The sequence below is a fragment of the Aythya marila genome, assembly GCF_965140915.1.
Source record: "Aythya marila genome assembly, chromosome: 22".
Lineage (NCBI taxonomy): Eukaryota > Metazoa > Chordata > Aves > Anseriformes > Anatidae > Aythya > Aythya marila.
The window spans coordinates 30,001-45,440 of record NC_139063.1 but is presented as its reverse complement, the minus strand read 5'-3'; the positions used below and the strand labels follow the sequence as shown (position 1 = coordinate 45,440).

Genomic DNA, 15,440 nt, shown 5'->3' with positions numbered 1-15,440 from the left:
TGATCTCTGGAGTAGCCTCCTCCCAGCTCCCTGGATGCCTCAGACACCTATCCTGTGTGACATGGTGTGGGAGCTGTCTCATTTATACAGGTTCTTTGCATCTGATGAAGGTGGTGAGGTTGACACAGTGAGATTAGGAGTGGAGAACAGGGCTTCTGAGGTATGGTGTAGTTTAGAGATGTTAGTTGTGGATTAATTTGGGGATTAGGGACCAGAGCCTCTGCAAGTGAGCTCTACCTGTACAGTATGTGAGTGACAGGGTATGGACACCATAATGAGAAGTACTCCCATCCCATTCATACCAAGGCTACTCCCACCCTATCTGGTGTGAGAGCTTTATTCTTCCAGTGTCTCTTCAGTGGTGATGAAATACTCAGTCCATGCTTGCTCTGATTTTCTAAGTCCTACTGAATGATGAACCATGACGAAGTTCCCTTTGGGAAGGGAAGGTTCAGCATTATCCTGAGAGCATTAACTGCCTGAGAACAGAGCAGTTTTAAAGGCCAGGTGTATGAAGAAACTGTCAGGAAACTTTCCCCAATAAGCAGTTGTTTAACCAGAACGTAATTGTCCCTTTTCTGCAAACATCCTGAGCAGTCGTTCCTACCCCATACCAATGCCTGACTACACAGTGAGTGCAATTTGGGGAAGGAAGGGTTAAATGAAACTGAGTTTTTAAGCATATTCTAGTAAATAGGTGAGATTAAGCATCTTCAGTATATGGCTGCAAACAGCTATGGCTGTTGATGCTTTTTCTGCTCTCCGAAGCACAATTTTGTTGGACCAAATCAAAAGTGGTGGGAATGCCTTTTTTATTATTATTTTTAGGAAGGGGTAGAATCACAGAACAGTTTGTTCTGTGATTGGAAAGAAGCTTTGGGGGTCTTCTGGTCCAACCCCCCTGCTCAAGCAGGGGCGCCTAGAACAAGTTGCGCAGGACCGTGTCCATTTGGCTTTTGAAGATCTGCAAGAAGGGAGACTCTACAACCTCTCTGGGCAGCTTATTCCAATGCTTTGTCACCTGCACAGAAAAAAAGTGCTTCCTGATGTTTAGACGGAACCTCTTTGTGTTCCAGTTTGTAGCTGTTGCCTCTTGTCCTGGCACTGGCACCACTGAAAAGACCCTGGTTCTGTCTTCTTGCACCCTCCCTTCAGCTGTTGATACACATTGATAAGGTTCCTCACGAACTTCCTCTTCTCCAGCCTGAACAGTCCCAGCTCTCTGTGCCTCCTTACAAGAGAGGTACGATGGTCTCTCTATTATCTTGGTAGCCCTCTGCTGTGTTCTTTGCAGTATGTCCAGGTCTCTCGTACTGGGGAGCCCAGAGCTGGACACAACCCCAGGTGTAGCCTCAACAGCGCTGGGTGGAGTGTAAAGGTCATCTCTCTTGACTTGTTGGCAATGTTTTGCCTAATGCAACCAAAACCAGTTAGCCTTCTTAACAGCAGAGGCAGTTGCTGACTCACGTTCAACTTGTCTTCCAGGGCTCCTAGGTTCTTTTCTGCAGAGCTGCTTTGCAGCGGGGTGGCCTCCAGCATGTACTGATGTCTGGCGTTGTTCCTCCCAACGTGCAGGACTTAACACTTTGCCTTGTTGAACTTCGTGAGATTCCTGTACCCTTTCCTCATCCTGCTCTAGCCCCTCTGTCTTCATCCATGGCTGCAGGCTGAGTTTAGATGGATGTTTGGATAAGCCAGGGTAGCTTTAGTAATTGCTCTAGTGAGATTAATTACCTGTGGGATTTTTTTTAATTGACTTAATAACTATGCATTAGCTCTGCACTTTTACAGCACTCCAAGGGCCATGTGGTAATTACAGGGTTGGGTTACAGACAGCACTTTTAGTGGTGGCTGTGGAAAGTGTCAAAGCTTCTAGGCAGCATTAGAGACCAAGCTCCTGTCATGCTGGCAGTCTCAGCCCCCTCTGTGTTCCTTCTGGGGACTTCAGTCCAAGCCAAGAGCAACACAGCAAACCAAGTGCTTACCTCCCTCCAGCTCCTTGGGAAGCACAGCTTTAGCCTAGATCCCCTCTCCTATCTTTTACAGGGCTTCGCGAGCTTGTTTTGTTTGCATCTTTTGCTAGTCCCACAGTCAATGGCTTCAGACTTCCAGGTGGTGTTTCTGAGTTGTGTGCTTGTGGAGAATTCATTCCATTTGCTTTCCTTCAAGTGGTTTTGCAGCAGAAGGGGTCAGAGAGGACAGGCAGTAGCTGAGCATTCAGGGGTTGTTATCTTCTCAAGGCATGGAAAATCAGTTGCAAGAGAGGTTCTGCAAAGCCAGGGAGTACCGGGTGGAGGAGGGACGGGCACCCTTCGCCCTCATGGTGCGGTTGCGCACAGGGTGGCAGGAATTGCCTGAATTGTGGCAGGAGCCCGGGCAGACAACCGCGGGCTGGAGCCGTCTGGGGCATCCTGGGTTCGGCCGTGTCCCCGTGTGAGCGCATTAACTACAAAACTGCCCCAGCTCATCAGCCTGGCACTGTCCACGTACTGCTGTGGGTGGACTCTGGACAGAAACTGTTGCCTGAGGCCTTCTTTTTAATGTGTGCCAAGCTTTTTCTTGCATTTGTAAACTTACTACGTTTTTTTCAGTAAGCTTGTAATACCTGGGCGGGGAGGGGGGGAGAGACGCTGCTTTTCCCGCTGCGCTGCGCCCTGTGACGCTCTGCTCCGAAACCCACGCGCGGCTCAGAGCCGATGTCCCGCAGCAGCGACGCGGGGGAAAGCAGCGCTGCTCCCCCTTCCCTGCCCCGCGCGGGGCGCGCTGGGCTCGGTGGTGGCCGCTGGCTGTAACGCGCTGCCCGCCGGGGCTGGAGCCGCACTAAAACCCGTCCCGCACCTCGGCCTCGCGCACTCCTTCCCCTCGGCGGGGGCGGGCGGGGGGCGGGGGCTCGGCCGCGGCGCATGCTGGGGCCCCGCGGCGGAAGGGTGGGGGCCGAGCTCTGCTTCCGGGCCGCGGCGGAGGGGGGCGGGCAGCGGGGCCGCCGCCGCCTCTCAGGTACGGCCGGGGGGAGCGGGGCCGGCGGCCTCCTCGGGCGGAGGGGGCGGGGCCGGGGCCGACCCGCGCCTGCCGAGCTCCGCGGGGCGCCGGCGCCTCGCCCGGCCCCGCCTGTCGCGGGTCGGCCCCGCGGGCGGCCCGGCGGCAGCCCAGTCGCGCCTGTCTTGCAGGGAGAAGCCCCGGCGCGGCCCGCAGCGCCGTGCGATGGAGCCGGTTCGCGTCCGCGGGACCCGCAGCACCCTGCCGTGAGCCCGCCCCGGGGCCGAGGTGCCGGTGCCCGAGATGGCCGCTGATTCCGTAAGCACCCGCCCCCAGCGCACGCTCCCCGGCCCGCCGGGCTCCGCCGGGCCCGCTTGTCCGGGCGGCCTCCCGGAGGCCGACCCCGCGGTCAGCGCTTCCCCTTCCGACGCTGAGTTTAAAATGCGCGTTAAAGAGCGTTAAACGCAACCGTGTGGCTGTTGCGCTGAGACCGCCGTTCGGGCGTTGTGTGTGTAACAAACCTGAGCAGCGAGTTCTTTAACGGACTGCTTGGTGGCTTGAGCAAAATAAGCTCTTCGGATTCCGGTCTGTCACCGTGGTATTTGCTGGCTGGTCTCGTGCTGTGTCTTGTCAGAAGGCCAGTGGCAAAGCTGTAAGAATGGCAGAGGGAAGAACAGTCAAAGGGGCAGAGCTTTGCTCTTGAATCTGTTTCATTAGTAACCAGAGATTGCTGAAATACTATCTGTTTCTGAAAATGCTTGCTAAGACTGCTGTGATGAGCTCCCAGTTTAGATAGGTGGTGTGGTTGAACGCAGCCATTCGCTCACCCTTCCCCCTCCCTCTCAGGGATGGGGGAGAGAATCAGAAAAAAAATGAAAGCCTGTGGGTTGAGATAAAGACAGTTTATTAGGACAGAAAATAAAGGAAAATAATAGTAATAATGATAGTAGTACTACTGCTAATAGTGCGTACAAACAAGTGATGCACAGTGCAGTTGCTCACCACCCGCTGGCCGATGCCCAGCTTAACCCCGAGCAGCTGCCCCCCGACCTGGGCCAGCCCCCCTGTGTGCTGTTCAGCATGACCCCAGATGGGTTGGAATACCCCTTCGGGCAGTTGGGGTCAGCTGTCCTGGGCCTGTCCCCTCCCAGCTCCTGCTGCACCCCCAGCCTGCCCGCTGGCAGGACGGAGCGAGAAGCTGAGACGTCCTTGGCTTGGTGTAAGCACTGCTCTGCAACAACTAAACCATCAATGTGGTATCAACGTTATTCTCATCCTAAATCCCACACACAGCACCATACAAACTACTCGGAGGAAAATTAACTCTATCTGAGCCAAAACCAGGACAATAGGCATTGAATAGACTTAATGCTTTGCCATTGTCCAGGAAAAGTTCACGGTTTTATCAGTGCAGGTTACTTTCAAGGATCATGAAAGTGAAGGTGTTCCTTTAAATGAGATTTAAAGGATTTCACTTTTCTTCTGGGTTATTCATGTGATAATGTTTTCCTCCTTTCCGCATAGTTTAATTTGTAACTTAGTGTCTGTTACTGAGTGGTTTTAGTTTTCAGTCCTGAAAATAGTACACCCGTGCTTAAAATACTCCCTAGTAACTGGCAGGCTGTCATTTATGTTAGGCTAAAACACGGTGTTATGGAATGAGGACCTAAGCTATTTCTGGTCTCCAAATGAAAAGCATCTCTCAACAAATAAAAAATGAGAGATCAGATTGCAAGTGATGATTTCCAATTTAATAGATTTTAAAAAGGACGGGTGACTTGAAATGTTAGTAATATAACATGGCTTCTTGTAGACAATCCCCATTTGGCAGAACAAACCACATGGCTCAACACGCAGCGTTGTCAGGAGGATTGGGTCAAACCTTCCTTTGAAACCCTGTCCCAGAGCAACCTTCGAGGTAAGTAGACTCATAGGGAATTTGGTGATTGCATGTAGGAGGCTGCCATTCTTGAGCAATTTTAGGCACTGTCATGAGCTGCAGTATTGTGAACCAAATGCGTCTGTAGACTAGTACTTACAAAACCTTTTATGTAGCAGTGTATTTAATTTTTAAGAAGTTCCTATTTCTTTTTTTTAAATCCTGTGCTTGTAACTGATCATTGGCAAACATTGAGGAAAATACCTCCTAAAATAGTGTCTGTGCACAGAGTTAGAGAGATGATAACTAGAGGAGACAGAAAAACGTTGCTGAAACACTGCCTTGTTTTGTGACCTCCGGCAGCTGCAGGTAAAACAAGGTTAATATGGAAATGCTTGCATCACTGTTTAAGATCAAGGCCAGTGCTGGGATTTGTAATGGCAAAGTGATGCGCGTGGCCTTGGCAGTGTGTTAAGCCGTATCAGGTATCCATTTACTGCCTTACAGTCCCAAGGAACACACACAGAAGCTAACACTGAAGCACTGCATTTCTGTAAGCTAAATGGTGTTTCTGTCACGCGTCTGGCAGATGCATCTGCTGGCCTGATGAAGGGGAGAAAGTCTCTAATGGACAGTATAGCAAATCTGGGGCGGCTTCAGGAAACAGGGCCACTGTTAACTTACTGTAATTTTCTTCTTTTTAGGTTCTACCAAATGTTTCAGAGCTCTATTTAAATGATGTCCCTCCAGTCCCAACCTTGGCAGACATTGGGTGGATAGCAGCAGATGATGAAGAAACATATGCTAGGGTTAGGTTGGTTTCCTTTTTGTGTCTGCTGATCTTTTTTTTTTTTTTTTTTTTTAATAAGCTGGTTTATTTTGCCTAGCATAGTCTAGTAATTGATCAAATGCTCGCAACTTACAGTCCTTTTGAGATCTGATACAATGCATGTTGAACGGTGTTTTTCCCAAGAGACAGGAAAAATAAGTTGGACAAAGGACCTTGGGAGGAATTCACAGGAAGCGCTAAGGGTACTAAGAGCTGAGCCATGCCATATTTTACTCACTGAAAGATCTGGGCAGAGTAACCCACTGACTTGTGTTATTTTCAGCCTAGAAAGTTGAAGAGTTGAGTTCACAGAATCGCAGAATGGCTGAATTTGGAATGGGCCTTTGTAGGTCGTCTGGTCCAACCTCCCTGCTCAAGCAGGGGCGCCTAGAACAAGTTGCGCAGGACCGTGTCCATTTGGCTTTTGAAGATCTGCAAGGAGGGAGACTCTACAACCTCTCTGGGCAGCTTATTCCAATGCTTTGTCACCTGCACAGAAAAAAAGTGCTTCCTGATGTTTAGACGGAACCTCTTTGTGTTCCAGTTTGTAGCTGTTGCCTCTTGTCCTGGCACTTGGCACCACCAAAAATTAGTCCCAGTTATTCTGGGACTGAAACATTCTGCCCCAGGAGTTTGGTTCTGGTCAATTGAACTTTTGTGCTCTAAGCAGGATGGTAGTAATAGATATCTTGTGAAAGATACTTTTGAAATCAAAGGCAGAAATTAATGGGTAAGTGACATGTGCATCCAGCGTGCTCCTCAGTATGGAGACAGTTAGTTAGTGGGTGGGAAGCGACTTGTAACTTTGTGAGCACACCCTAACTTCTGTCCCTGCGTCCTTTCACCAATTCTTCTGTCATTTGGCCACGATTTCTTTGACTTTGTGTTCCTTGTAATGTGGAGAAGCAGCACATACAGCGGTGCAGCCCACCTAAACAACTGTGTGTAGAACGTAGTGGTGCAGAGGCTTAATTCATTGTGTTGAATTATTTTGCTGTCCTGAGGTGGAGGCAGAGAAATGACAAACATTTTCACTGGACTTTGTCAGTGACCAACATTTTTTTGTCCTGTAGAAGTGATACGCGCCCTCTGAAGCACAAATGGAAGCCGAGTCCCTTCACTGTTATACAGCGAAATGCTTCAGTCCCCAACCTGAGGAAACAGGGGGAGAAGCTGCTCGCCTTGAAAAAACCTGGTTTACCAGCACTGAGTCGAACAACAGAGCTCCAGGATGAACTGAGTCACCTTCGAAGTCAGATAGCTAAAATTGTTGCTGCAGAGTCAGGTAGGAATACGAGTTCCCTTGTTCTTTTTGAACAAGGAGGGCTGACTTAGAGAACCATGTTATTTCCTCCATACAGAACAGACTTGCTTGTTTTTATTTTAGCAGAATTGTCACTCTTGTTGGCAGGATGCCATCTTTGGTGCCAACTCAGTGCTGGTTCTTTGTCTAGGTGCTTGTATTTGTTTTGTTGCAGGAGTCCTGCTTGTCTTTAAGAAATACCAGGTGTTGCTTTGTGACTGCATTTGCTGCATTTGATCTGGAGGCTGTTTGATTTCAAACACCTTGTTTCATGAAAATATGTGGTGTATTCTCACTGTCCACTGCTCCAAGTTGGCCATTAGTGTGAGGGCTACATCTTGATTTGGGTAGGAGTGAGACGACAGTGCTTGTCTCTTTTGTAAACATGGTAGTGTCATATATGTAACAAATAAAGTACTTGGGAAAGAAGTTGTATTTAGATGCTATTAGATATTTCTTCTGATGATCCGTTCACTGCCATGGGAAAATACTATTGTGTGGTAATACATGCAGAGTATACTGGTCTTCCTGTGCTTGTGTTTCCCGTCACCTTCAGTTGTATAATAATACACTGGATCCTGTATGCCACATGCTTCCACTCTAAGAGCAGCATGGTTAAATGAAGCCACTGGAGGCAAGGGAGCTACATTGCCCTCAACTCTGCAGGCAATAATTGTAAAACAGTGCATTGCTGATGTCTGCTTCAGAGAAGCTGCGTATTTCCTCTTCCCCCTTTACGTAGGATCACAGGGACAAAGCATTTGGAATAAAGAACACGGCAAATTCTGTTTTACTCCCCCTATATTGTGAGAATAGTTCTTATTGACTTAGTATCTTGTAAGTCAATAATGGGGAGGTACGGTTTAGAGCCTAGCTGTAGCTCAGTAATCTGAACTATTTAGCAGGCTAATTTTAGAAAGATTGATGTCAGAAAAGAAGTATTGTGCAATCTGCTTTATTTTATACTATTAGAGAAATCCCCTAACGGGCAATTTATCTGCAAGTGTACTGTTGAGGCTAAGAACACTTCGGTTTTATTTCCCCCCCTTCTGTTTTATGTAATATATATCTAACTCATTTTCATTTCATAACACTTGGAATTTATATAGATGCTTTTATACTGATGACATTTAACAACAGGAGCGAATTAGTCTCATCCTTCCTTTGAAGCAGGTGAATGGTATTCTCATTTTACAAGTGGTGATGGAAAGCAAGTAAGGTTAAAAATGCCTGTAGTCACAGCAGAACATCTAGTGTAAAGTGCAGGAGCTTTTGAACCAGTTCTGCATTCACACCAGTCATAATGGTATGGGGAGGAGGGAGCATGAAAGTAAATGAAAGCTGTTTTCATAGTGGTGAAGAGCAAGAAGAGAAAAATTAAGACAATTTCAATCTACATTCTGATGCAGGCTTTACCTGTGATCCTGAGCAGCAGCTAAATTTCTGTTCCTCCATTACTTGTCTGTAAAAATGGAGAAAGTAAACATTATCTGACTTCTTCAGGGACTGGGTGCAGTATTTGAACTGCAAGGGTGATACAGTGATGGGTACAATAGGGATAGAGATACATAAGGTGAGTTGGTGGTATAAAAAGTACTGGAGAAGGTCTTGTGTTGCCACATGGTGTTTCAGGAAGCAGAGTAACCATGGAGGGTAACACAGAGAATATGATGTGCTTTTTGTTCATTTTTAAAATAATATAGGGGAAAATATCTTGTAATGCCTCTAGAATTATATTCTGTTGTTTTGGAGGAAAAAAAAAAGGATATATAAGTTGGTGTTTGTTTATCTATTCACCTATATTTTCTCTTTCAGCTTCTCCTTCATTCACACCAGATGTATTATCTCCAGGAAGCTCAAATGCATCTTCTCCTTTACCTTGTTTTGGACCCTCTTTCCAATCTACAACTTCCTTTGTCATTAGTGATATCACAGAGGAGGAAGCAGAACTGGAAACTCCTGAGCTTCCATCAGTCTCCATGCTTTGTTCTGCAACCTCTGAGTGTTGTAAATCGGAACCAAAGGATCCTGATGAGGAAGATTCTGTGTCTCTTTCCAAGGCCAGCAGTTTTGCAGACATGATGGGCATTCTTAAAGACATCCATAGGATGAAGCAGAGCAAAGACTTGTAAGTGCTTCTTTTACTCTGATTTTATGTTCTCTTTCAAAGTTTGTCATCTTTTTTTGTCTGTCATATCACTGTACACATTGGACATAGCATTTATCTTCTTGTTAGCGCTGCTGTATATTCATGATATGGGGGGAGATGAATGGCTATTTGTACTAGAACTTGCTAATATTTATGCTTTTTGTTTTTTTCCTTTATGATGGCTTATCTGCTTGGTTAGAAAGCAGTAGAGGGAAACTTAAACTGATTAGCACGATGTTTGGCTATTTCAACCTGTTCAGCTGAAAAAAAAAAGGAGTGCTTTGCCCAGCTGAAAACCAGAAGTATATGTACAAGCAGCTTTCAGAGCGAGGGCTGCACTCCTGTTCTCTTCTTCCAGGTGCTGGTGCTTACGCTGTTTGAATGCCCAAGTTGTCTCTGGTTGGGAAACTGCAGGTTTTTGTACAGGAATTAAACATGTGGAGTGTCTCATGTTCCTGACTTGCTCTGATTTGCATCAGGCCCAGCTCTGAGCATGGGCAGAGTATGTTTTCATTTGCCCCATGATGAGTTTACATGTATACACTGATCATGAGAACATTCCTCAGGATGCTGATATGCTGACTGCTGCGTGGCTGAGGCAGGATTCTGCCCAGCTGAAAATGTAGCTTCTTTAATACATTAGCTGTACTGTCTTTATCTTATATGTGAAATCACAGTAATAAAATTCAGTTTCCAAATTCTTCAGTACCAAAGCTCTCTCCACCCATTATGCCATGTCAGTAAGATTCCTGGCCAAAAACATGTTGCATGATGGTTGTTCACACCTTCTATGCCTAATTCAGTTTAAAAGAAATGTAATTCTCAGCATATTTTCAGCATAACTTGCACCATCCATTGTTGCAGGAAGCACGGCCAAAAGCACGACAGACACCAGTAGAGTCAGATCATGCTCCATTTTATTGCCCGAATAGCCTAACTTTTATAGTGAACTTAACAGGGGCGGACAGTGTTTCACACAAGATTATTGGTCAAAAGCACTCAGACAGACAACTACAAGAAAACAACCCCACCTGCAAGAAAACAACCCCCTTGTGATTAGCAGTCACATAGACCTTGTCCTTGAAGCCAGCTACTGGTAACAATATTTTCCTGAATTCCTCAATTGGGCGATGTGGGAACACTGTCATGGGAACTTCTCATAGTTGCCCTGGTAGCTTGGTTTGCTCAGCTACAGCAAGCCATGGGATTCTTGCTGTTTCAAAAATCCCTCAACAATCCACGACTTTATCCAATAGGACTTCACAGTGCCTTTGTGGAGGGCAGTTCCAGTGAGCTGATGGGTGCCCCATTTAGACTACAATATGCACAGATACGCACAAACACAATTCCTTTGACTAAGTTTCCAGCTGTTGTAGCAAGGCAGGGACTCAAACCCACCATGGCATGAGGGGGAACTTGAACCCAACCTAGTCTCTGGATATTATCTCCCACACGTTTTTGCCACTAAGCCTGGAGGTCCTAAAAGGGAAAACTTCCTTTTATGCAGGCTCTGGATAGCCAAGTCCAAGCAGCTCAGGATGGTGATGTGACCTAGGGTCCCATCAAGGGTGCCAAAACTGCTAGGGGATCCCATTGTTTTCCCAGCAGAATGGGTGTCCCCAGGCATCTGGACTTCACTCAGTCAACTCTTATTTAATGCAGCAAGAATTTAGTGGTACCCGTATATCAGCTCGAGCTGGGTGCCTCCAAGGAGGGTCCCCGCTCAAAAGTTTCCCTGGGTTCCTATACCTGTACAATCTTTGTTTCATCCACTACAGTCTAATTAGCTCTTGACACATACAGGTTACATTCCTTCAGATCGTCCGTTCTCTGTTGTGGAGCAGGATGGCTTCTGTTATCTCCCAGGGCAGGCTGTCATCTGTATACTTTTTGTTGTTCTAGCACCTCCTCTATTTGTAACAAAAGGTGATGATAAAGGCTGCAGAAAAATGCTTAAAGAATCTCACCAGAGGTGCGAACGATCAACTTGGGCACTTCTCTTTACTAATACACTGCATGTTTGTCTTCCATATAGAAACCGAACTTCAGTGAAGGAGGAAGACCCTGCTGTTCTTATAGCTGAAGTTTTGAGAAGAAAGTTTGCCCTAAAGGATGAAGATCTAACTATGAAAGAGAAATGATGTTACTGTTACGAAACTCTCTGTTACGAAAGTGTTAAGTTCCTAGATTTTTTTCACGCGGTAGCTGCCTTCCTAAGGATTGAACCTTTTGCCACTTTTATTTATTACAAATTTTCTGCACTGGACACTTAGGAAAGACCCTTCAGATTTGACATGTTTTGTTATATATATATATATATTTTTTTTTAAGATGGAAGTCTGTTCCCCTCTGTATTTTGATGTTGATTTTTGCTAAGGATCTTCTAAAGAGTGCAGTGAGTGCTGCTAGATTATATTCCTTCTGCTTACTCAAATTAAGTCACGTTAACTTAAAACTTTTTGTTGCAATATAACTAGTTACCATTTCCAGTATAAATCTATGTCACACATCCAGTTCTTTCTGTTCTGAGTATGGTACAGAGCTACCGCAAATAAGCTAATTAATGCTTCCAGGTCCACAGCCTCATAAACACTGAAGAATCACAGTTGTAAAAGGTGTCTTCCCAGTAACGTTGTCTAACCTGATGGTAGGATGAAATTGAAGTCAAAGATAAAACCAGTCATGTCTAAGGGCTGTTGGCTGAATTTAGTATGTCCTTGGTATTTCTTAACTCATGTATTATCCGCACAGTTGCATGAGAAAACAGCCTTAATTTATTGCCAGTAAACTTAATGTTTCATTAAAGAGTTTGTATTCAAATAACATATTTTATCTAGCACTCAAAAGGTATACTTATTGAACCACCAATGCTAAGAATGGAGCACCCACCAGAAGAACTAGCATCAGAGAAAAGGGAAGAAAGATGTTGACATTGGCTATGGGTATAGTTCTCACTGACTGATAACGTTTCCTTCAGCTACACGTTCTCTGCAGTGTTCCTTATCGCTCTATTTAAAGTATGATTTTTCCTTTATGTAAACTGAAGCCTTAAAAAGAGAGTAGTTGTCCTTCATGTTATTAACATGTCCAAAACATGTCTGAAATGGTGCCTTGTATCCGGGGGGTGGGAGATTTCAGCTGCTACAGATGAGGTGTTAGATGATAGTGCTGCAGATGAATGTTTCCAGATGCCAATGATTTTCTTAATCTACCAGTCCCTCAGGCCTTGAAAAGTGAAATCATCATCCCTACCTTAGAAGTGAGAGAAGAGGCTTTTATTTCCTCTGAAAAGGAAACAAGTGAGTGAGACTAGAAATAGCATTTACATGTAAGATTTAATCAGTTTTATTTATAGGATACGCAGCTGCAGTTTTAAGAACAGCTCTTCCCCACTGAGATGCAAACCACAAGCTGATTATTCTCTCTGAACCAATAAGGATTGTTTGGATAAGGATTTGGTGGGAATTAGTATGCCTCCAGAGAAGATGGGACTATAACCACGAGTCCCTGTTCCTGGAATGTGCTCCATGTGTAAGCTGGATTTAAGAGACAGTATTGGCTCAATTAACTTTTGGACTATGTCCTAACTCCAGTTTGACCTGTTGTACTGAAATTCTAACCCAAGGGGAAAGTAAAGGTATCTAAAATGGCAACATTTTCAAAGTTAAAGCAGTGGTTAAGAAAAACTATATGTACTCAATTTTTTTGAAGTCATGTGCTTTTTTCTAACAAAGTAGCTTGTTTTGAAGTGTGATCAGGGTCTTCGATGGACTGTGTTCTCCGCTGCTTAGGACCCCTGGGGTTTTTGAGCAGCTAGTCCCTGCACTTCCAAACAGATAAAATATAAAATGCTACAGATCTAAAAGCAGAAAATTAAGTTGAATATGCTGTAAAAGCGTAATATAGGAAGTACTACTGCTGTTAGAGATATGGGGCAGAAAAAAAAACTCACACCAGGTGTTGAATATATGCAGGGTTAGAGATTGTCTCATTTGTGTTAAAAATTTTCAGACAAGGAAGAAAGCGCGGTCATAAGAACAACCTCTGTTTGATCACTATTACGTGCAGGTTACTGTTGGTGCTGTGACTGCCCTCAGAGTTTCATACTTCTGGCTGAGGGAACTCTGTGACTCTACCGCTTTTGGAGATTTTGATAAAGTAAAATGTACCAAGCTCACTTGATGGGACTGCTGGTGCGTAACAGCAATAAATATAGTGTCACAGGCCAGGCAGCGAAGGAGGATGGAGAGAGCAAGAGATTAGCTGGCAGAGAATATTTGCATTGCATTGATTCTCTGAAAAACGGAAAGGCAAGGCTCTTGGTCTCTTGTGGTTGGAAATGCAGAACTGCTGGCCAAAGAACCCAAAGTTTTGCACCTGTGCTTAATGGCAACCCCTGAGCGCTACCCCTTCACTTACGGCCTCTCTCAAATCTCAGGAACTACTAGAAAGAAAATGGCTATAGTCTTATGGCAGGGTTGGACTGTTCTGGGTCAGGAGTCCCGGCCTCTTTCCTGAACCATCTTATCTTTCTAGTTATTTTCTAGGAAAACCTAAGAATGGATCCACAGAATAGTCCGAAGTTACAGGAATCAAATGCTATCATCTGGAATTAGTGTGACACTTGCAAACCAGGAAAGTAGCCGTGCCAGTATGTAGTCATCATAGCAGAATTGAGCTTGTCTGCCCCCATATCGTCTTTCATAGTCCCCTCTGTTCCCACATTTTTAGAAGACAGTGGCTATTCTCACAGGCTTTTCTGAGGATTACAGCAAACTCCTTATTCTTGAAATGAATTCCTTGCTCTTGATACAAAAGGGTTTGTCTGACCATTTGCTTAATTTTAACTGACTAGTAATTTTATTTTATAGACTGGGCCCAGAAGAATGTGAAAACACCTGAAAAAAATCAGAGTGGTATCTGTGAGGCACCCAATCTGCACAGCCAATAAATAGCTCCAGCTAAAACACCGAGCACTTAATAAACAAAAACAAAAACAAACAAACAAACAAAAAAACAAAAACAAAAACACCACCACCACCACCAAAAAACAACAACAACAAAAAAAAAAACGACAAGCAAACAAAAATGCTTTGGCATTCGTTTTTGTGACTTGCCACTGGCAGGGTGCTCCACCAAATGCATTGCAGTCAAGAGGAGGTTTGTGCAGTAACGCGGGAGGAGGGAGGGAGGGAGGGACACTGCTTGACGCCTGAACCCTGGGGCCCCCCACGTGAAGGGGAGAAAGCAGTGGCAGGGTGGCAGGGAGCCGCACCGCAGCCTCCCTCCCTGCCAGGAGTCCTGCGCACGAGCTAATAAAGAGTTTGCTTTTTGGCGTGCACTGCTGTGTGTGTACTGCGGCTGCAGTAAACGGCTGCGGCCGTGTCCATGGGTGCGGGTTCTCTAGCGGGGGGGTGCGGACGGGGCAGGGGCTTGCGGGGGTGTGACGGGTGTGGACGACCCGTCTGGGCGGGGGGCCGCCTTGCCGGGGGGGCTGCAGGCTCGGACCAGCGGAGGGGGGGCGAAGAGGGCAGCGGGGGGGAGCCCCGTTCCCCGGGGCGGGGGTGCCAGGGCTGGTCTGGGCGGAGGAGCGAGGGGGGGCCCCGGCGGGGAGGGTGGCGGGGAGGCCGCGTCCCGTAGGACCGGCGGCTGGAGCAGGGTAAGCCCCCCGGCGGGGGGGCGCTGGGCGGGCCCGGGGGGAGGCGGGCCCGGGGGGCCGGGAAGCGCCGGGGCTGCGCCTGGGGCTGGGGCTGAGGCGCTGGGGAAGGGCTCGCCCCGCAGCGTGCCGGGAAAGGCGGCCTTCGGGCTCCGGGCTGCCGCTCGGCCGCGGTGGTTTCCACTGCGCGCCGGGAAATGGAGCTTCGCGTTGCCGCTTGGCTGCCGAGGCGGGCGTGGCACGGCACCGAGTGGGACGGGCGGTTCCTGCCCCCGCGCCAGTGCCTCGCGGGGCCTTTCCCTTTAGCTTCCGTGTGCTCCGCGCGGCTCAAAATTGGTGGGGTGAAGCCCCAAATTAGGGGAAGGAACCCCAAAAAAGGGTTAGGGTTAGGGTTAGGGTTAGGGTTACGGTTAGGGTTAGGGTTAGGGTTATGTCGCGTTAAGGGGTGTAGCTGATTAACCGTTACGGGCCCGGTCAGATTCAGGGTACTGAACCAGTCGGACATTCACCAAAAACACATTAACCGTCTGGGGGTCCAGTCCGACATTCACCATCAACGCATTAACGGCCTGGGGGTCCGTTCGGACATTCACCAAAAATGCATTAACCGCCTGGGGGTCTGGTTAGATTCAGAACACTGAACTATCA

The 15,440-nt window shown here is 46.9% G+C and overlaps 1 protein-coding gene across 2 annotated transcripts; it reads left to right on the top strand.

The window, feature by feature from the left end:
* Window positions 1-29: 29 nt before the first annotated feature.
* MTFR1L (mitochondrial fission regulator 1 like) lies at window positions 30-11,961 on the top strand. 2 transcript variants are annotated; one of them, XM_082777626.1, is made up of 7 exons: window positions 30-160; window positions 3,168-3,294; window positions 4,790-4,894; window positions 5,560-5,669; window positions 6,758-6,969; window positions 8,803-9,115; window positions 11,172-11,961. In XM_082777626.1, the coding sequence occupies exons 2-7, from the start codon at window positions 3,280-3,282 to the stop codon at window positions 11,275-11,277; spliced, it is 861 nt and encodes a 286-aa protein (XP_082633752.1). In that variant the 5' UTR covers window positions 30-160; window positions 3,168-3,279; the 3' UTR covers window positions 11,278-11,961. The 2 variants fall into 2 exon arrangements, with proteins under 2 accessions (XP_082633752.1, XP_082633751.1); XM_082777625.1 differs by lacking the exon at window positions 30-160 and adding an exon at window positions 2,928-2,997.
* Window positions 11,962-15,440: the final 3,479 nt, after the last annotated feature.

Excerpts from the sequence above, each read along its gene's own strand:
- MTFR1L (XM_082777626.1), top strand. Across the intron at positions 4,895-5,559 it reads GTCCCAGAGCAACCTTCGAG|GTTCTACCAAATGTTTCAGA; the intron begins GTAAGTAGACTC and ends TCTTCTTTTTAG. Across the intron at positions 5,670-6,757 it reads GAAACATATGCTAGGGTTAG|AAGTGATACGCGCCCTCTGA; the intron begins GTTGGTTTCCTT and ends TTTGTCCTGTAG.